This window comes from Lepisosteus platostomus, chromosome 9 (assembly GCF_059453375.1).
Source record: "Lepisosteus platostomus isolate fLepPlt1 chromosome 9, fLepPlt1.hap1, whole genome shotgun sequence".
NCBI classification, from domain to species: Eukaryota; Metazoa; Chordata; class Actinopteri; order Semionotiformes; family Lepisosteidae; genus Lepisosteus; species Lepisosteus platostomus.
In genome coordinates this window covers 43,825,896-43,848,679 of record NC_142619.1, presented here as the reverse complement: position 1 = coordinate 43,848,679, position 22,784 = coordinate 43,825,896, and the positions used below count along the sequence as shown (strand labels likewise).

Below are 22,784 nucleotides of genomic sequence, written 5' to 3'. Positions count from 1 at the left end.
GTAGATCCAGTGAATCACACATACAATGGATATAAATTATCCTTGAACATTATTTTAAATAAACCTACAGTACAGTGCCAGTATAAAAATGTAGAAATATTGTGCCCGTATAAATATATGTAGAAAACAATGGCTTTGGTAGTCCAATATTGTGTATAGGCTTAAATTCTTACCAAATTTACCAACATCACTGTCTAAACAACAGTGTGTATTTAGTATAGAAATGTTTGCCAGACATTCATTTGATAAGCTTTTCCCTGTATAAAATGGTATTATAAATGTGTAGAATAAACAATTCATATTTCTCTTTCAGAACATGCACATCAGCATGCTAAATTATCAGAGACCACGTCAATCAATGTCTTTTCATTTGGCAAGCTGGCAAAAGACTTCTCAGATAAAATCAATCAAGGGGTGAGCTTTCATTTCATTATTTCAGAAAAAAACATACAAGCACATACTGCATGAATGCCTTTTAAAGTTTGGTATGAATAGAGATATGAACTAATTTTTAATGAATGTAATGAAACACATTTTGTGAGATCCTAGCTCTCACAATTTGTTATATTAAGGGGGGGTTATTTTTCAAAGAAAGTAGCTGTTTAAAAATAGTTTAAGTATTCTTACTCATTCTTTCTGTTATTAAAGGTTGTTATTTGGATAACAATAACTTTGTAAATGTTATTCATTTACAAAGCAGTTTGCTAAAATATAATAATCAGATGTTAATTCCATCCAGAAAAATAAAAAGAAAGGGTAAATAACAATGTTTAATCTGTGGCATTCTTCAGGTATATTAAGAAGCAAAGGATACCAGGAAAGAGGTCGGCTGGGTTAGGTAATATAAGGCAGACTTCAAAATAACTATAGTTTATAAATAACGTTAATCTTTGATAAATTAACTTGACATAAAGTCACAAATAAGCTCTTAAAAATCAAACAATGGTACCATCCTTGAACATTAACTTAAAGAGTTAGGCTTTTAAAGAGGTGGAAGCCTGTAGTCACTATAAGGATGTTTAAATGAGGATTTCAAGTGATGAAGATCTGTAGTGACTGCACAGAGTGCCTCTTAGTTTTGACGTATGATTGCTGTTTACATCAACCAAGATATTGGCATGACCCATGTATTCAAAAGCCCTTTCAACTCTTCATATGAACTGAAATATTTCCTGTTTAAAAAAATATTTGTGGTTTTTAGATAGTAATATTTAAATAACCTTTAATGCTTGCATTAAAAAGAATTCAGTAAACAAGATTTGCAAGTGTTTTTTTTCTGAGGCATAGCTTTCATTCTTTTTTACTGTGCAGTATGCTTCTCATTGTAATGAGTATTCCATGGTTAAATGTTGCCATGAAGTATTTTATGTCTTAAATCATCTTGATTTTCTAGTAATATAACTGTCTTCCTTCAAAACTCTAAATACAGTAGATCAGTTTAAATTATTAATAGGTATAAGTGCTCCTCATCTATTTTTAATATCTAAGTTACCAATACTTTAGTTTCTATTTGTTTGTGTTCTAATATTGTTTGAAACATTTTTGCTCAAACCAAGGTACTTTTTTCACCCAATGTCATTCAAATATAATATGTACGTTTGGTGTGTGTAGGGCTGAATACAAATTTTTGTGTTGTTTTGCACTGAAGTCCTGAAAATATATATTTCTGTACACAGAAAAAAGCAATACAAAAGCCCATTCTTGTAAAAGGGAAAATTGTTTTTTAGTTAAACAGTTTAAAGCATTGTGACGTAATAAATTAATTGATTTTTAAATGCCACGTGCCTTTTGTTTTAATTACTGATTTTAGATTTCTTTCCCAATATGACCATATGCCAGTATTGATCCATGGGTAGTTTGGCGTACATTGTGATACATTTTAGCTGTGGATTTTTTATCTTGCTCCTCAGACTCACATTTTTACCTTCTTCATTTCTTCTCTTATTTGAAAATAGCCACTCATAGAAAGTAGTCCAATGCCAGATATAAGACTCCTCATCTTTGTAAAAAAATGTACAGTAAACCCTCGGTTTAACAAACCGTTTAAACCTCAGATTTAGTGTACGGAATCTGCTAAAGGGAATTTTGCCTGTAAAATCAGAAATAGCAATTTCCCCCACAATATTGGTAGGAAAATTGTTTATGATGGATGTTGATTGTGTTTCTTATTTCCTAGCAAATATTTAAAAAAAACATAAAATACACCAAAATGCTTAAAATGCTAGGTAAATGCACAAATAATAAAGCAAATACTACACAGGTTTGAAATTAGGGAATATCATTGGTGCCCTTTATGGTAGGTCATTTGCTTATGATGGTATTGTTTGTATTTCATATGCTTTTACTTAATTTTGTACAGTATATTTAAAACATGAGATAAAGTGCTTGTATATTTAAGATTAAAAAGAAAAAAGAAGTCAAAAGTCCAGAAATCATATATTTTTTTCTCATATAATAGCGTGCTTCTGGGCTGAAAAAAACATCAGCTTCTGATATACTTAGCCAAACAGTTAAATTGATAAAGATAGGGGGAGCAGTGAACACAAAAACAGGAGCAAGGGAATTACAAAAATACTTAGACAAAGTGGCGTGTGATGCACATAGGTGGAATGAATACCATGCATACTATATGAGATATAGTGAGCTGCAGGAAGCTGTGGATGAAAGAGATCTACGTATTTATGTTAATTCTTCTATGTCCTCATCAAGACATTGTGGGGAAGTAATAAAGCAAAAGGATAAACTAGATATATAGCTAAATAGTCTAAATTATATACAGCGTAAGTTGTGTTCAGGTTTTATAAGTACTATTAAGATCTTATTAATAATAATGTGTTCAGTTTTGTAAGACATACCACATAATATATATTTTACCCTTAGAAACAGTTCAAAGAACGGCAACAGGAATGATTCATGGTCTCAGGATATGCCAGATATGGACAGGTTAAAGGAGGTAGAACAAAGGAGATTGAGTGGAGAGTGGAGTAGAAACCACAGTAGGAGGATCTGTCGTCCGGGCTATTTAACAGTACTGGGTGAATGCAAGTGAAGTACATGTGCCATGAAGACAGTTTTCCTTTCCTCCAGTAGTTTGTGGAGTAGTGTGTTGTAATGAAGTATTACTGTGCTTCTTCCTTTTTGTTTGGACCTTGTTCTCTTTTGCTGCATTTAATTACAGCTGTTATTTTCAAACTTTTCTTTTTAGCATGATTTTAAAGAATATATAATTAGTTTAGTATTACAAATGAAATAGTTATTTGTTGTTGTCATAGTTTGTGTGCTTTTTAAACAACATCAAGGAGCAACCAAACTAGCTACAAAGAAGGTTCCACAGCCGAAACATTGTGTTTTTTTTCTTCTCTTTTCAGCATGGAAAGAACCTATTACTTGTTCCTTTGCAGCCTATGCATGCTGACACAGCTACCCACCTGAACTCACTACAACTATGTCTGTTGTTATGTTTTACACAATACACCCACTCCCTGGTATCATAATGATTCAGCTCCTCAAGTCTTGGTATAACCTGGGATGCTGTCTATGTGGAGTTTATATGTGTTCCAGTGGATTTCCTAATTGCATGCATAATGTAGTTAGTAATGATGTCCAATTAACAAAATCAGTCACTAAAGTTGAAATGATCTAATGCTTTATAATTCTTAATCTTATCAAATGTTTAAAACATAAAATGACAACTGCAAATTTAAATATACAATCAAAATAACATATGTATGTACACATTTAGGTATATTATCCTACACATGACTTCATTTACACTTGTGAAGAATGTAAGAATGTAGAATTCCTATTTTATAGTTCACTGCGAGGAATGCTACTGCCTCAACTTGTGGCTTTGTGACAATGACCTGAGCACTCTGAAGGCTAATCTCAGCTATGGAATGACATATCAAATATTGATAATGATTAACACTGATAAAATTGTTTATGCTATTATTCCTCTTCAATAAAACATTTAATTTTTATTCTAGGACGCTATTGTCATAACTGGATTTAGATTAGGCATGTCACCAACAGTTAATAAAGATAAGAGGCACCTCTGTCAAATAGAGTTAGAAGAAAGAAGAGCAACAATTTATGTGAGTACTACACTTAAAACTACTAAATATTTATGTTTCCCCAGTGTTCTTTAGCCTGAATTTCCCCAAATTAACTTATTTTTTTTGTTTTCTCCTATGTTAGTCCTGCTGTGTTATTGCTTTATGTCCTTGTGAGAGGAAATGTACAGTAGGAGTAGTTGTGTGCCATTGCATCTTCCTATTAAATCTTGTTTCCTCAGCTAAAAAGCTTGTCCTTTGGCTATTTTGCCTGTTTTTAGTTTGCACTTCCAGTTTTCTGCATAATTCTGTGCTTATGATTTATATGTGAGGTGCTCTGTTAGCTTTCTGCAAATGTACTGGTGAATTTGTTATGATAGTGTAAATACTTAAACATTAGATGATCACATGAATGATGAATGAGTCAGCATAAGTTTATGTGTCTGGAACATCACTGAGTCATTGTGCATCCATGCAGAAAATATCCTTGGCCATGCGCCTGCAGGGTAACCTGGACGATAGCAGTGGAAAGTTTAGTTGGGATTGTTTCTTCCAAGATTGCTATATTTAGATCTTCAGCAATATAACCTGACTAAGTTAACGTGGAGTGTTAACACTTTATTTTTTATTTTACCACCCTTTTAATTTTTATCATCCAGTTTTGGCCACTGCAGTTTAGTAAAATGAAAAAATGAAGAAAAAAAGTTATGTTTTTTTAATGTTAAGTTATTTTTTAATGTTTTGTAGAATAAGAGCCATCTGCTTTTTTGGGACTGTAGATCAAATAAAAGAAAAGGCCAAGATATTACACATTGTAATACAAATGACCAAAAATAACTTGTATCTTTATGTATGACACTATTACGAACCTTTCAGGTTTGTCCTGCAGCTTTCTCTGGTCAGAGCTCATCTGTGGATTCTTCAAGGACTTCAGAACACAGTGCTAATGTGAGATTTCACTTTTTATGGATTTATTTATCAAAACAAATAAACCCAGAGGGAGCTCGGTTGCTGTTGAATATTTTATTTTTACAATGAACCATTTAACAGATACAGGCTTCTCATTTTAAAATGAAATTACCATCTGCTCTATCACTTGAAATGAATCCTTGAGTGGTCATTAAACCAGGTTCATCTTTTATTGTAATTTTTGTTTGATCAAAACCATGTATGAGTATTTGAGTTCACAATCTCAAACATGAAAGAATATTTCATGTAGTCAACTTAATGGACCACTTGTGAAAGCTTACATTGTCTACTACATGTGATCTACTGCACTCCAGAGCTGGATCTTAAAATAGTTAAACTCAATTTGAAAAGCAAATGTTCTCTATCCTACTTTTTACTTCAGTTCCTTGATCAGTCTGATTCATCCTAGTGCAACTGGCTCTGAAGTGCAGATCCAGTATGAATGTAGCCATCTTTATCACAAATTGATCAAAACCATTCACAGTAGACCAGATGTATGATTTGATATTGTTGGTACACAACATACTCAGCCTCTCCATACATTGCATAAAGTAGCCACATAGTTCTAAGCACATGGATTAGACCAAAAAGAAATTTGGTTTTATTCCTTTATTTTAGTACCACTATTGCTTTTATTAGTTCTTATAAAAAGTAGTAATGTTCTCAGTAGATTGTGATTTTTTTATTTGATGAATACTGTATCATTTTTCTTACAGTAAAAAAATGTTATTTTTATATCAATAAATCGGTTTTGTCCTTAACACATGTAAGGCTAATATATATTTACAAATATATGTACTGAAAAATAATAAATAATTTTATTTCCCTTTATCATCATCATGGCCTTATGCGCCATGTGTAACCACCAATGTCTTATTTCTTAAGAATCCTAAGCCAAAATATACCTATGTTCCTCTGAATGAGCTCAAGCCTGGAGAGGTTGCTAACGTGTATGGAATCGTGACCTTCTTCAAGCAGCCTTTTCAAACCAAGGGAACTGGTAAGTACAGAATAAGGAATTTGAAATGAAGAAACCAGTACTATGTATAATATGAAGGAGAGTTCATTCTTTATTCTTCATTATGCTAACAAATCAAATTAGAAATAACATTTTAGATCAGCGTGTTTCACAAGTGTATGCCTATACTGCTACCCTGGACTTGGTGTGAAGTAGTCTAGCAAGAAGCAAAATATAGTTGTAATGTCTAGGATCGGGTTGTCCTATGTAGCTAATAATAATAGGGACAAGTAAAAGGTTGATTCCATGCTGAAAAGACAAAAAAGGATACTCAACGTTTTCGGCTGTGGAGCCTTCTTCAGGTGTCAGAAACCAAAGTAGACCCAAACCCGAAGAAGATTTCAAAACCGAAACATTGTGTTTCCTTTCTTCTCTTTTCAGCATGGAATAAACCTTTTACTTGTTCCTTTGCAGCTTACCTATGCTGACGCAGCTACCTACTTGAACTATAATAGGATTGGAACATTTCTAAATTTTGGAATTTTGCTTGTTCTTCACCACAGGTACAACTTTCATGTTTTGAGTGGTCATTAATTTACAATACATTGTGAATGATTTTATTTGTGTAGCCATAGTTTTCATCAATTGAAATATATGAATTTTATTAAGAAAACAGCAGCATAAATTGGAACAAATGAGCAACCTTGCTCTTTCTGCAGAAATTGACACCATGTTTCTATTAACTCCATGATCCACTGAATGTTTGTATTAGTTTTTAAGTTATTAGCAAGCTTTGTGTTTGACCTGTGGCTGGGAGTTGTTTTAGCTGGTCTTCCATCCCATTAATTCCTCTACAAATTAGATTAATCTCAGTGGTCAGCCAGCCAACAAAGTATTTTTTGTGATCTGTGTTAACCATGGAGACATTTGCAAGAACACGTGGAATGTTTGTACAACAGGGCTGTATTTGCATGTAAGAAAGATGTATTTAGCTAGATGCTAACTATATTTAAATCCTATTTTCCTTACTTAAGTTCAATAAAAAAAAGAAATTGCCAAGAAAAAGAGTGATAGTGGTAATGAGGGTCATGTTCTGAGTATTCTTAATGAAAAAGGGAAATATTCATACTTTTGTATGAATATTCATTCATACTTTTCATACTTTCTTTCATATATTCATACTTTTGTTTGTAGAGGTATCTGGTACTTCAGATGCTCAGTTTAATCTCCTTTCTAGCCATACAATGCATGTAGAAAGTATTCACCCCTTTGGACCTCTACCACATTTTGTTGTGTTACAACCTCAAATTGAAACATATTTTAACAGGATTTTTTGGGTACAATTAACAAATCAAACTTACCATTTTGGTGGGGCATAATTATTTTTATTAAAAAATATTTTTTTATGAAAATCAGAAAGCCAACTTGAACAAGTATTCACCTCCCTGAGGCCTTAAGCATTTAATATTCAGTTCCCTCCCCATTTACAACAATTAAAGCTTCATGTCTTTTTGCGGTCTGTTGTTACCAGCTTTTCAGAGCTTGGAATTTTAATTTTCACCTGCTCTTCCTTGAAAAAATTGTTCCCGCTGTTGTAGGTTACTGGGGGAGCAGTGGTATACAGCATTCTTCAGTTCCTGCCATAGATTTTCAATGGGATTTAAGCTTGGACTTTTATGGGGCTACTCAAGGACTTTTACCTTCTTCTTTTTAAGACACTCAAGGGTAGCTTTGAATTTGTGTTTTGGGTTATTGTGCTGTTGAAACATGAATCTCTGTCCCAGTTTCAGATTTTTTGCAGACAGGGATAGCCTACAAGTCCCTTCTGATGCAAAGCAACCCTGGAACATTATGCTGTCACTCCCTTGTTTCAGTGTGGGGATGGTGTTTTGTGAGTGATGAGTAGGGCTTCATTAGGCAAGCCTTAATGAAAAAGACCACTCTTGCACATATTGCTGTTACTTTCATTATTCCTCTTCCCTGTATCTTCTAGAATTGCTTTGTTGTAAAGGATTTTTATGTTTACAAGGAAGCAATTCTTGTTTGTTTTAGCTGTTAAGATACTGATTTGCTTGATTTAATGATAAATTGATATTTGTAGATGGTCCTTTTTATACACTATAAGTAATCCAAGTAAAAAACATGTTTTACACATACTTAAATATTTCTGCTATACAGACATGTTTTCTTGACAAAGGGTTTGAGGTATCATATAAGGAAGCCTTTGCCATAAAACTGTTCCACCAAGAATCCCTGCCTTTTTCACTAAGCTCTGCTTCACTGATAAGAAAGCTGTAAGGAATACAGTACCACATTGAAATGCATGAAGTCTTGTCACAGCCAGTGGAACTAAAGCTGTGCTTTGATCAATACAGGCCACACAGGTGAAATCCAACATACAGATAACATTTTTTCTCCTGTTGATCTTCTGTGAGGTTGAGAGGTGTGTCTACATTCTGTATACCTTGCTTTAGAATTCGTTAGGTGTAAAAATCTATTCTTATCATTCTTTCTGTTCTATCAGTGATACCAATCAAAATTCACATTCTGAGAGTTTAGTGTTATAATGGCACATTTTTGCAGTATTCCCCACAGTCATTGAACCTTAGGTTTTGCAATTAAAGAATGATCAGAATAAGAGATGAATTAACTTCTTAAATTTCAATAATCTTGTGTTCATTATTAGTTTCTGACTTCATATATTTATTTTCTCCTGGGAAAAAGAAACATATCTGGATGAAACATAACATAATCAAAAAATAAATTAATAAAAATTATGGAGATTTGTGAGGAACCCATTCGCAATGTCGGCTACCAAACTGTACATGAATTGCTGAATGTTATTCCAAGTTAATATAATTTAAATAGCTTGCTGTATTAATAAGTTCTACTGCAGTTCCCTACATCACAAAGAAATCATCATAATGCATTATAAATTGCCCTGCAAGAACAAAATTAACACCTCTAAATCATACATTGCAAATTTATTTTCATGATTAATGAAAGCTATGTTACATGTAGAACAATGACAAAGAAGTAGTGTTTTTCTTTCAGTGTACTTTCTCCATCACTTCAGTCCATCACTACATAACTTTTACTTTGTGCCTTAATTTGATTAGGTATAGGATTAACACAATTTTAAATTATATTCTTGTGTAACTTGCATTACATTTACTATGTGTCAGTTATACCTTGAAAGGCGGCTTATGACAGTCATAGTTGATACTTAAGGTGGTCCTCTTGGTGTGCAGTTGACTTTGAAGAGGGTCCCTTCTAAGTACGTGCTATTTTTAGGTTTGGCATTAGACACCTATTTTTTGGTAATTTAGACTTACATTTTATAAATTTTATAATAGTCTTGATGACCAAATTCTACAGTTATGTTTGAATTGTGGCACCCATTGATAAGAGGCTTGTTCATTATCGCAACAGACCAGGCGGTTTGCTGAAGATTCACTTGTTACAGTAACCAGACTTGGTTTTCACACAGACACATTTCTTTTCCCCAGAATGTTTTCCCAATTTCATCCAGTATTCAGTAAGGTGGTGCCACAGATACCATACCACATAACATAAATGAAGGTGTGGGCCTTCTCCCATGGATCCCTCAAATCCAGGTTGTGAACCTTATGGAACCATTATGCAGACTAAATTGATGAGGGCTCAAACCTTTTTTTCTATCAGTTTGTGCAGTTTTTAAATGATTAATTATTTACTGGTTATGAATGTGGGCACAAACATTTAATGTGTGCTTTTTCTTTTTGTATGTTTTTTGGTATTTTCCTGGCATAACAAAATAATCAGTGCCTAGCAATTCTTGTGAGTCTTTGGGAACTTGAGTAAGAAAATGCTATGGTTTTCATGATCTTATTTAGAGTTGGTTTATTTTGGGAAAGCTATATATGATACGGTATGATACTACTTTGTCTGATTTGTCAGAATTTTGTTTTGCCACCGAGCAGCTATGTTTTACACACACAGAGACTTCCAAAAAACAAACTATACATTTGTTTAGTAGTTTGATTGAATGTGGGATAAAGGAGCTCCTTATTTTGTTGCATCTGCATTGAGGGACTCTAAAATATCTAGTTGAAATATATAACTAATGTAGTGTATGAACTATATGAAAGTTGTTAAATAATGTGTGACTAATATAAGTTACTCATTTCCAGTAGTAGTCTTATCAATTCATGCACTTTTGTGTAAAATCTATGCTGTACTTTCTCCACCTTGAAAAAAATAGGTTTGTCTCAATTGCAACATTTTATTCTGCCTGGCAACCCTTTTTAAACTTATTTAAGAGCTTGCAGATCGACTCAGACATATGGAAGACCTTGAAGACTGTGGCTTCCCTCTTCTGTCTTTACACTACCTTTTGTTCCTTTCTTTTCTCTTTTTCCCTTCGCTTATCTCATCCACATCTCTAGTTTCCTTTTTTCTACTCCTCTATTCCTGTTTTTATATAATTGTTGGATTAACACAGTTTGTTTAGGTACCGAGTCTGTCATGCCATGATTATTCTTCACATTTGTTCATTATTGTATATGGTACCATGTAATATTCTTTATTTTTCCTGAAAAACACATAAACGAATTGAACATAAAACCGAATCTGTACACTGCCTAGCCACCCATTACTCCTAAGGGGATTGCTCTAGTTCTTTACAAAGCAGAACGTGAAGTAGTGTTACTGCGCCATCTGCTGAACAAGTTGCCTAGAGTGGAGCACTACTGAATATTTAGATTTTTAAAATAAAAGTTATATCCACAAAGCATGTTGCGGGCTGATTATGTCTAATCTAGACTGGGGATGCACAACGTGTACACACTAGAAATTTGGATTTTAGGTAATAACATTTATAAAGAATGACCAATTTTTGTCACTTGTTATACTACATAAAAGGCATGTCTGCTGAACAAATACTGCTAAGCATGTAGGGTATTGGAATGTTTTGAATAATTATTGTGTTATAATTAAGTGTCCACAAGTGATTTTCCAGTATGTGAACTGCTTCATTGAGGGTGTTGAGCTGTTTTCATGTTCTAGTAACGGGAACCCGTAGTATTGGTTCAGCATTAATAAAGTTCTTTTTTGAATTAAGTAACATAAATTAATCTCCTTTTTCCTGTTCCCACCCTTGAGAAGTTATTGATAAGAGTAGCAGAAACAGAGCAAGTGCTTCTTTAATGAGTGGTTTAATTAGATGGGCTTTACTTCAGCCCATTTACATGAATTTTATGTTTGATCCTTAGTTTATATATAGAGAGTGGGTACGTTTGCGTTAGGAGTTACTTTTTTCAGTTGTTTTATTTACGTCTTTTTATGGCAGGTTGTAATAATTAGTGAAATTCTGGGTCTTGTTGCTAAATTATTTTGTCATTTGCTGCACTTGTTTCTTGTGCGGAGGCTATTGATGTTGCCGTGCAGAGTATGTGGCATCTAGCTCCATTTCGATTGCATTATCTGAGCTGCAGAATTTTGTTTTTCTTGTATGCCTTTCAAACTGACAGGTTGAATAAGTTGTTAGTCTGGCCAAGCAGTTAGTCATTTCATCGACCTGCTTCGGAAAGTGTTTGATAAATAACCATCCTCTCTGTGTATATCATCATGAAGGATGCGATCCTGGACTGAAACCAATTATGGTCTATTCAGTGTTTGATACTTAATGCGACTTATTGTATGGAATTATCTCTGTGTACAAACATTCAAATAATTGATCATACATTAGCTCTTATCACACAGCACAATGTAAAACGGTAAAAATCATTTTGATTGCATTATGAGCGCATTTCAGGGGCATTTTATAGAGTATGACACCACATGTTCTTTACTTCTTTATTGTACCTTTTTACTTTGATTGCAAAAGGTACACAGGATCTATTAAAATTAAAATTGCAATTAAAATTAGTTGTTTTGCTATACTTTGACTTTTACTTGTGACTTGTAAAAATAAAGATAATGTGAAAAGAGGGCAGTACTGTTATTTTACTAAATATTTTTTGTATGTGCTCTCATACAAAAGGACACAGTAAACATTCTCAAAGCGTGGCTTTTTTTCCTTTTTTCCATCCCAAGAGATGGTTTGTTCTTTTACAAATTATCTGGTTACATGTGATACCAATAATCTTGGAATCTTGGAGCCTTTTATCAGAGGAATTTACTTCAGCATCAAATGCTGGATGCAGGCTATGCACAGGTTGCTGCCATGTGTTTAGAAATGTAAAAAAGCCTCTATGCTTCAGGTAGTGTTGTCCATCAGTTGTACATTGGACTCCCTAAACAATTGTATATTAAGTGCTTCAGGTAGCTGCTAGACATGAGTGACCACGTTTATTGGACCAGAGAGAGCCTGATCTAGAAAGTACTGGCTATGGAATCAAAACGTGACAGGACTCTTTTATGGGAAAGAGTAGTTTTAATGACTGCAAAAATGCAATTTCGGCTGTCTGATTGGCTGGGCTGAAGAATATTCCAATTGTGTTATTATATTAGCTCATTTGTACAGTTGGATTTTGTATGCAGATGCAGAATAAAAAAAAAACTGCACACTGCATTTTGCAGGGGTCCCTTAGAATCTGAATATGAGTCTTGTACAACACATAAACACCAACTTAATTGTCAAAGGCTGCAATACATGGACAATTGTGCTCTAGTTCTCTAAGTGCCAGACTTTCTCTAAGTTAAAATTGTTTATGCAATTGTCATGTGATATCCTATAGTTGCAGGTACACACATAGGTCAGGAACTGGTTAATGAACAGGTGTACTGCAAGTACTGCAAGGACAATTAATGGTGTACTGCAGGGATCAATGATTCTGAAATAGTTCAGAAACTAGTTATTTGAGCATGGTACAAATAGGGGAGTGGCAAGTATAGAAACAGCAACAAGGGAGTTTAAAAAAAGATACAATTGTGGATTCCAAGACTTGGGTAGTGAAATTTAATGTTGATTATTGCAAAGTAACACACAGGAAGTAGAAACCATTGATATGCATATAATTATTCTGAGTTTCGTGAAGCTCCTTGTGGAATGAATTTGGGGCGCTGAGTACACTCTTCCATGTCCCAATCAATGTGGGGAAGCAATGAAAATGCAAAAAAGAATGCTTATGAATGTAGTAAAAACTTTAGAATTAAAATGAAGGGAAGTTGTGTTTAAACTTACCAATGTATAGAACTAATAAAATCCAATTTAAAATGTTGTGTTTTTGGCATTGTTCATAAATATATATATATAACTTTAGAAAGACTTCAAAGAGGCTCAACAAGAATTATTACTAGTTTCAGTATATTGTCTTATACAGACAGGTGGAAGGAGCTAATTGTCTTCTTTCCAAAATAAACACAAGCAAGGGGAGACTTTATTATATGAAATTAAACCTAAGGGGGTGTACGGTAGATCAGCAGTGAAACATTTAGGGCAGAGAATAATAACAAACCCTGGGTGTTAGGGACAGCTAGGTGATTCTGTTCCACAATATATGGGCTCTTTCAAGAAATGAAAGACCCTACTCATTTGCAGTTATTTGTATTTTATGGTATTAATAAGCTAAAGCATGCATTAAATGTTCACATCTTCAGCCATGAATCAATATTGAAAAACCCTTCTTATTTTTGATTTGATTAGTAAGAAATAAAGCAATATTATAGCGATCTTTTATGATTTATTATAACTATAAATGGTATATGTAATATAGACAGATAATAGAATAAGAAAAAAAATATCAAATGACAGTCTAAAGAAAGAATTACAGTGTTGAAATTTTCAACCTTTACACTAAGTTAAGTAAATGTATTTTGTTACTTTGCAAGGTTAAATAAATTTTTATATGACTTTAAATATAGTTTTTGATTCAGTAGCATGATTTAAGTTTCTTATTCAATGAAAAGACATTTTTGAAATAATGTATTCCATCCGCTGCCTAATCAAATCAGCCTGCAAAACCTTTTTTAAAAGAGTGGCTGTCTGCACTTATCATTTTCTTTTGCAGAATGATGTGACCAGAAAAGTTAAATGTATATTTGCGTGGTAGTGGGGTTGTGATATTAAAAATGAACCTCCAATAAATCTAGCTGCAATAATATTATATTTATAAACCTAAAATCTGTTAAGATTGAAAAGAAATAATTACATACTTATTATCTTCAAACCTTAATGTGAACGTCCTGAAAGTGTTGAAGCATAACTTGGAACAAGCTATGTTCAGCAACATCTTACTGTAGAGTATTATTGAGAACAAATTCCATTTTCTTTATCAGTAATATTTTAAACCATCAAGTGGGAATCATAAATGTTGGAACCTACACAGACAATAGCGACAACAAAGCAGAACATAGTAGTAAGAAAAGGTTCTACAGAATCCTATTAGTACCAAGGAGAAAACAATATTTTTTTTAAAGAATAACACAGCATTTAAATGCAAGATTGTTGAAATCAATAATTAGTATTAATTGCATTGTTTTTGGACTTTGAGGGTTGCATTCCTGCATTTCTTTGCATTCATGTAGTGTGCAAACTGAAACAGAAATACTGTTGACAATTTTCTCAAATCACATTGCGGAAAAAGAAAACATAAAGAACACAGTGCCTTGAAGATGTACAGTATTTAGACCCTTATAGTTTTCACATTATTTACTCTGTAGCTTGCAGTCATTCAGACACTTTGAAGTAGCAGTTAATATTTGTTATGTACAAATAATAAATGCTTACCCCATGCATTCAAAGATTGAAAACAAAAAAACAAACAAACAAAAAAGAATTAAGCAGATAATATGAAAGAAAATACATAATTTCATAGGTTTTCAAACCTTTTGCTCTGGCAAGCCTTAAATACTTTAAGTACACAAAATTACTATAGCAAGCCACACAATTAGTGAAGTAACCTCTCTCCGTGTACAATAACAATTATTATAAGGACCAAGGAGCTTTGAAAGCTGTGCTGGGATAAAGTTCTATACATGTACAGAACTGAAGGGCATAAAAGTAAACCCTTAAAATATCTTTGAGCATGGTGAAGTTGATAATTAAGTGGAGGCACCCAGATGCTACCTAGATCAGTCTGTCCAACCTAACTGAGCAGCTGGGCAAGGAGGAAACTTGCCAAGGGCGATTTTGAAAGTTCAGCGGCTGAGGTGGGAGAAAATGGCCATGGGTCAACCATATCCCAGTCACCCCACAAAGGAGGCGTGCGACAAAGTACTTAAGTGATTCTGCAAACATGTAACACAAAGTGTTGTGGTTAGATAAAACATAATTGGAGCTTTCCGAGGTAAATCTGAAGCTTTACATCTGTTGCAAACCTAACATAATTCATCATCGAGTCAACGCCATCTCTACTGTCAAGCATGGTGGTGGTAGCAATAGTTGTGCTTCTCATTGGCGGGGACTGGGAAGCATATCAACACTGATACTTAGGGAAAAACATGTTTTAGTCTGCTATAGACTTAAATTTGGGGTGAAAATTCACCTTTCAGAGAAAAACAACCCAAAGCGCAAGTCCTAAGCTACACTGGAGTGTCTTATTCTTAAGATAGTGAATGTCCTGACTTGAAACCTATTGAGAATCTCTGGAAAAACTTGAAAACCATTGTTCGTAAGCCATCATTAAGCAGCTTAAGCAAATCTGCCAAGAACAATAGGAAAACAATTAATCAAGCCAGTGTACAAAGTTGGTGAAGACTTACCCAAAAAGCTGCTATAATTGCTGTCAAAGGTGCTTCCACCAAATATTAAGTTCATGGGTCCGAATTCTTACACAGTTAATATATTTCAGGTTTTTCTTTTTTGTTTTTGCTAACATTTACAATAGTATATATTTCCCTTAGAAAGTTTCAGTTTGTGTGTTCAGATTTTGAATAAATTATTAATTTAAAAAATGTGCACGCTTCATTTTGTAATTTCACGAAATGGTACGCCATGGTTACCTGGAAGGGTCTTTTTCCACGATACTCTAAATGAATGCATTTAAAATGTCTTACCTTGGGGCTATTCTGGATTTTTTAACATTAAATTCTAAATATTAATGCAATTTAAATTAGTTAAGTTAAAAAACTCCATCACAGTAATGTATTGTGAATTTAAAAGTCTAATTGCAAATTTAAAATGTGAACGCTACAAGCATTTGCTGATACTTTTCATTGAAACTCTTGACAGTTTTTCTTCATAATTATGTGCATCTTGCTGAATGACCATTGTTGGTGTAGTGTTCCAAAATAGTACCAAATGTTTTTGTACTTTATTAATGGGCATTTTAATGTAGTGCAGATATGATTGACTAATGGAATTATATACAAACTGAATAGAATATATGGCTAAGTGAAAGGCCTTTATTGCTAAACTTTTAGTTTCTGACAAATTAATCAGTCTCATTGTGTATGACTTTATATGAATGTAGTAGTGCCTAATTATTAAAATAATGCATTACTAAAGAGGTTAGATTGACAATATGTTAAGATTGTCTCTGGAATATTAAATAATGCAGTAAACGATATCCCACAGATGACTAAATTGTATAATCTCATTATAGCTAAATGAAAAAATATGATTCAATTAACTCTTTGTTTTGGTACAACAAGAAACCACATTCACTGCAAACCTGTCCTTTAGATTAATGTGTTTGAATATTTAATAATATATCTTGTTATGCAGATTATCCACATTTATTTCTGAAGTCTAATGAGTATGAAAGCCATTTTTCCTTGCCATTTTATGCACTGCCTGTAACAGGCATGAGTACCTAAAGACTATGTAAGATTTCCCTTTTTGATATATGTGCAGTAATTACTTACTTTTAATCTTATACATTTTGTAGTTGGACACTATTTTCCATCTGCCTAATAGAATGTCAGTGGATTGCAATGGTTTTTTGTAATGCAGTTAGAGTACCACAGGAATCTGCAAGGACTGCTCTTCCTGTTTTGTATAACTGGTGTTAAGTCTGGTACATTGAGTATATTAGTGAAGTGTTCAGTGTATACTGAATTAGGAAGATTACTAAACTGTAGGCAATGCAAAGTAAATAATCTTGCCAGTGCTTTTTAATATAGAAAAATTAAGAGTGTTGCATGTGGATAGCAAAAAGCAGATAAGAAATGATAAACTGAGACTGAGCAGCTCATAAAAAAACAACATTTATACTGTATGTCTTGTAAAGAATGTGGGTTTACAAGAGCAGAAAAGGCAAGCATAAATGTAGGATATATATAAATAACACAAAAAGGAACAAATATGTCAGTGTATCAGGGGAGTGATCAGTGTCATCATGTATGATAGTAGGCTCTAGTGGAGCCTTAGTTTCTTTAGTGATTAAGATATGTATAGTTCACAATGATGGAAGTCAGAGGGTGTGACACATACTTGCAGAACAATATACTTGTACTGTTGTCCTTGTGTGTTTTCTGCCTTAAGTTGACAACCAGCCAAGCTCCATTCTTTAATTAGATGGGTGTCAGAATAAATGAAATAAATGAAATACTTTGTTTAGTTATTTAGCAAGCATGTAACTTTGGAATATGGAGTGCAACTAAAAAGATACAACTTAATTCTTTACTCACATATATACAGTTGGCCTTTTTTATTCTTAACTGTTTATTATTATTATTATTATTATTATTATTATTATTATTATTAATTATTATTATTATTATTAATAATAATATTATTATTATTGATCTTTATCTTTAATTTATCTTTACTATTTTACTATTTAATTTAAAAAAATACACAAATGTATTCCTTAATTCTATATTAAGAAAATATATTTTTAGATACAAATTATAAACAATACTAACTATGCTACAACTATACACATCACACTAAACTGGTAAATGTCCTAAGTTTGCATCATTCACTTAAAAAAGTTAAGCTTAGAGTATTATTCTGAAATATAACTATATAATGCCACAAGATTAAATAAGCACTTTCACCCAGCTTCAATGTTTTTGGTGGCAGGAACCAAATGGATGGTAGCAGATGGATACGCTGGCAGCCGATTACTGGCAGTGTGCTCATCAGTTAAGTTACTGTATCATCTATCCATAAGGTCAGAATGGAAGCACCACCATAGAATAAATACTGTCAGTCTTTCGTCGAACAAAAACGATCAGCGGAGGGGGCAAATGATAAAACTGTAAACTGACTACCGAATAATGCTAACTGTGTACACCAAATCAATTGATATACAGTGCCTTGCGAAAGTATTCGGCCCCCTTGAACTTTTCAACCTTTTGCCACATTTCAGGCTTCAAACATAAAGATATAAATTTTTTATTTTATGTGAAGAATCACCAACAAGTGGGACACAATTGTGAAGTGGAACGAAATCTATTGGATTTTTGAAACTTTTTTAACTAATAAAAAAATGAAAAGTGGGGCGTGCAAAAGTATTCGGCCCCTTTACTTTCAGTGCAGCAAACTCACTCCAGAAGTTCAGCGAGGATCTCTGAATGATCCAATGTTGTCCTAAATGACTGATGGTGATAAATAGAATCCACCTGTGTGTAATCAAGTCTCTGTATAAATGCACCTGCTCTGTGATAGTCTCAAGGTTCTGTTGAAAGCGCAGAGAGCATCATGAAGACCAAGGAACACACCAGGCAGGTCCGTAATACTGTTGTGGAGAAGTTTAAAGCCGGATTTGGATACAAAAAGATTTCCCAAGCTTCAAACATCCCAAGGAGCACTGTGCAAGCGATCATCTTGAAATGGAAGGAGTATCAGACCACTGCAAATCTACCAAGACCTGGCCGTCCCTCTAAACTTTCAGCTCAGACAAGGAGAAGACTGATCAGAGATGCAGCCAAGAGGCCCATGATCACTCTGGATGAACTGCAGAGAACTACAGCTGAGGTGGGAGAGTCTGTCCATAGGACAACAATCAGTCTTACACTGCACAAATCTGGCCTTTATGGAAGAGTGGCAAGAAGAAAGCCATTTCTCAAAGATATCCATAAAAAGTCTCGTCTAAAGTTTGCCACAAGCCACCTGGGAGACACCCCAAACATGTGGAAGAAGGTGCTCTGGTCAGATGAAACCAAAATCGAACTTTTTGGCCACAATGCAAAACGATATGTTTGGCGTAAAAGCAACACAGCTCATCACCCTCAACACACCATCCCCACTGTCAAACATGGTGGTGGCAGCATCATGGTTTGGGCCTGCTTTTCTTCAGCAGGGACAGGGAAGATGGTTAAAATTGAGGGGAAGATGGATGCAGCCAAATACAGGACCATTCTGGATGAAAACCTGTTGGAGTCTGCAAAAGACCTGAAACTGGGACGGAGATTTATCTTCCAACAAGACAATGATCCCAAACATACAGCAAAATCTACAAAGGAATGGTTCACAAATAAACGTATCCAGGTGTTTGAATGGCCAAGTCAAAGTCCAGACCTGAATCCAATCGAGAATCTGTGGAAAGAGCTGAAAACTGCTGTTCACAAACGCTCTCCATCCAACCTCACTGAGCTCGAGCTGTTTTGCAAGGAAGAATGGGCAAGAATTTCAGTCTCTCGATGTGCAAAACTGATAGAGACATACCCCAAGCGACTTGCAGCTGTAATCGCAGCAAAAGGTGGCTCTACAAAGTATTAACGCAAGGGGGCCGAATACTTTTGCACGCCCCACTTTTCATTTTTTTATTAGTTAAAAAAGTTTCAAAAATCCAATAGATTTCGTTCCACTTCACAATTGTGTCCCACTTGTTGGTGATTCTTCACATAAAATAAAAAATTTATATCTTTATGTTTGAAGCCTGAAATGTGGCAAAAGGTTGAAAAGTTCAAGGGGGCCGAATACTTTCGCAAGGCACTGTAAAGGTCCAAGTATGATGGTCTGAGCAGGATTGTCTTGTTGCTACAGATCACCACTTTAAAGACTGTACAATGAATGAGTCATGTACAGTAGGACTCAGAGACCAGTGACAACATTGTCCATGTGCAGGTTTAATGCCCAAAGCACAATATTCCAACACAGCATCTGCAGCCTGTTTCAAGGCATGCATCACACATGAATAGTTTCTAACTGTGGCCACACATTTCCCAAGTGAAATCTTAATCAGAACAATGACTTTAATCATATTATTTCAGTTCCATGAAATAATCAGTAATAAAAAAAAATGTTTCTGTGCCTTATGATAATTTTGTGAATGTTGAATTTATAAGCAGAAGGTTTCTTTGATGCATAGTAAATATATATATACAGTAGATTATGTATTTAATATAAAATACTACTATTTTATTATTCCAAAATTAGCATTACTTCACTTGAAATCAGATTGTTATAGAATCAAATACTTTCGTCTTTTTGAAGTGCTACAAAATTGGTACGAAAAGAAAAATGATTATAAAAAGCAAATCCTTCAGCTTATACAAGTTTTTGGGAAAGCTGAATAAATTAGGTTTGGGTTTTATCAGACAAATATATATTTTTGAATGTATTTTCAATTAAACTATTTCTTTAATAACCTACATGGCTTGCCTCTACAATCGTTTTGTAATAAATAGTTTTTTATTGCAGTACTCCACAAATTATGAACTATTATTGAGTGTACTTTTAAAAACCAAAAAGATTCTGTGAACAATTATGTGATATCCGCGATGAGCTTTTGTTTTTCCCTGACTTATATCGGGACCGGTTATTGTGAACAAAACAGCAGGTATATTATGGCCGGGGAGATCAAGTTAAATATACGTCAGGAAAAAATATTGTGAGATCTCCGCAGAACTCCTATGCCAACAGACGAAGAACAGTGGGAATAATCGAGCATTATCACTTTTAAAGGATAAGATAATGCTTATAATGATGATGTCATTATAAGCAAGGGACTAGTCAATAAGGCCAATCTTTCGATATCTTATAAAGAAAATTATATATTGTAGTTTCCCAAATGGTACACAAGCAGAATGAGTTCTTAATAAACATCCGATGATGAGAAAAAATTGTTTCCAAATCCGATTGTTTACGCAGTCAGTAAAAAGTCTACAAGAAAAAACAATCAGCTGATGCATTCTATGATGATGTGTACCAAATCCTACATTTTGGCTCATTGAGGATAAAGTATGTAGGCGAGCTCTTGACAGAAATTACACCTTATAACTCTTATGGCATGCTCTGAAGCTTAGTCAGCAAATAATGAACGCATAACAAAGTGTGGGATTGACCACTGCAACCACCTGGTTGAAATGTTATGAATAATTGTGAAGGAAATCATAGCTGCAATGAAATCTATAAATTTATTCCATAAAGTCACTTGAAAAATTAGTATGTAAATTCACCTGAAGTAATTATATAGCCATCCACAACAATAGGCTTTTGGATTTTTCTGCTCTAGTTTTTCAGAAAGTGAACATAGCAATGATCAAGATCTTTATTGTGATACATATCCGTATTGTGTAAGGAAGAAGAGGAATTATTGTTCTTGTTCGAATTTATTAATTATGTTTTCTGTTAAGTGATTTGATGGTGTATTCATAACTATTTTCAGTGAATAACTTTAAATAGACTCAATATACTGTAGCAATGTTATTTGAACTCTATAAATTGAATTTAATATGATCATTTGTTGGATATCTGTAGTGACTATGTGAAAATGTATTATGTTTGTATGTTGCTCATTTTGTGTCTTTCAGATTATTGTTTGGTACTCACAATTACAGATGAATCTGGTGTGAAACTAGGATGCTCGATATTCAATGAGAAATTAGAAGCGCTTCCCCAAATCTACAAAATTGGTGACATTGTCCGTTTTCACAGAATAAAGGTAATACATTATTTTTTAGTTCTTTGTATGAAAGTAATCACATCATAGTTTGAGTTTTATTGTGCAGCCAACGGGATATTTGTCCAGTGTTGCAGGAATTGTTGAAATGTTGTAGAGGTATATTTTAGTTTACCTTTCATGAATAACTCTGATGCACTCATGTGACTTTGTTGCATTAGCACTAAATCACCTCATTAGTGAAAGAGTTGAGTTAGCACAGGTGATGAGGTAATTTAACCTGTGGAATGTCAAGTTCATTAAAAATCAAGAATACAGAAACAAACCAGAAAAGTGTTTATCAATAAAACAAGGCCTTTATGTCAACAGTATGTTGGGAGACTGGACTACTGTACTGCTTGCTGTGGAGCCATGTTCTCTTAAGTCATGAATCAAGGTTTTATTTCACTCATCAGCAAGTATGAAATATATACAATTTTTTGTATACAACAAACCAATCAATGGGGAGGTCTGTTGTACACAATAATAGAGATTGATGACAAATGACATGACTTCCACCCTTTCTGCAGGCTTATCCTGACTTTACATTCCAGCAAGACAATGTATTTCCCCATGCTGTACATGTAACAGGCAACAGGTTTCCTGCTGTCTGAGGACAATATGAAAGTCATACTGTATATGCCCTGCTCACTAGACCTGAGCCCCATTGAAAATTTGTGGGATGAGCTGGAATGATATGTGGTATCTGTAACATTATTATTATTATCCAAGGCTCTTGGAGAGGAATGAGACAGGATCCCACAAGAAAGCATCTGCAACCAGGTGCAAAACAAGCATTGCAGGGTTGCTGGTTGCATTTCTTACAACAGTGGCCACACAAAGTACTACCCTGTGATTTTCAGAGTAGAACCCTTGTTGATCAACATTGTAGATGACTAATTTAAGCCCACCTAATGAATTTACTTACACCTGTTTAATAAAATGGCAGGGTTCCTCTACCTTCTTCAAAAGATGATTATTTGTCTGATAGCATTGTGAATTTACATTTATAAATGTTTCTTTTTGATGCTCAGTATATAAATATACTTA

The 22,784-nt window shown here is 33.9% G+C and overlaps 1 protein-coding gene across 3 annotated transcripts in view; it reads left to right on the top strand.

The window, feature by feature from the left end:
- The window catches only part of pot1 (protection of telomeres 1 homolog), a 90,617-nt gene that overhangs the window by 30,100 nt on the left and 37,733 nt on the right, over window positions 1–22,784 (top strand). For all 3 annotated transcript variants that reach the window (XM_088645156.1, XM_088645155.1, XM_088645154.1), the window contains exons 4-8: window positions 314–414; window positions 3,987–4,094; window positions 4,929–5,000; window positions 5,907–6,021; window positions 21,607–21,737. In XM_088645156.1, coding sequence (XP_088501282.1) covers window positions 314–414; window positions 3,987–4,094; window positions 4,929–5,000; window positions 5,907–6,021; window positions 21,607–21,737 — 527 coding nt within the window. The remainder of the gene's footprint in view (window positions 1–313; window positions 415–3,986; window positions 4,095–4,928; window positions 5,001–5,906; window positions 6,022–21,606; window positions 21,738–22,784) is intronic.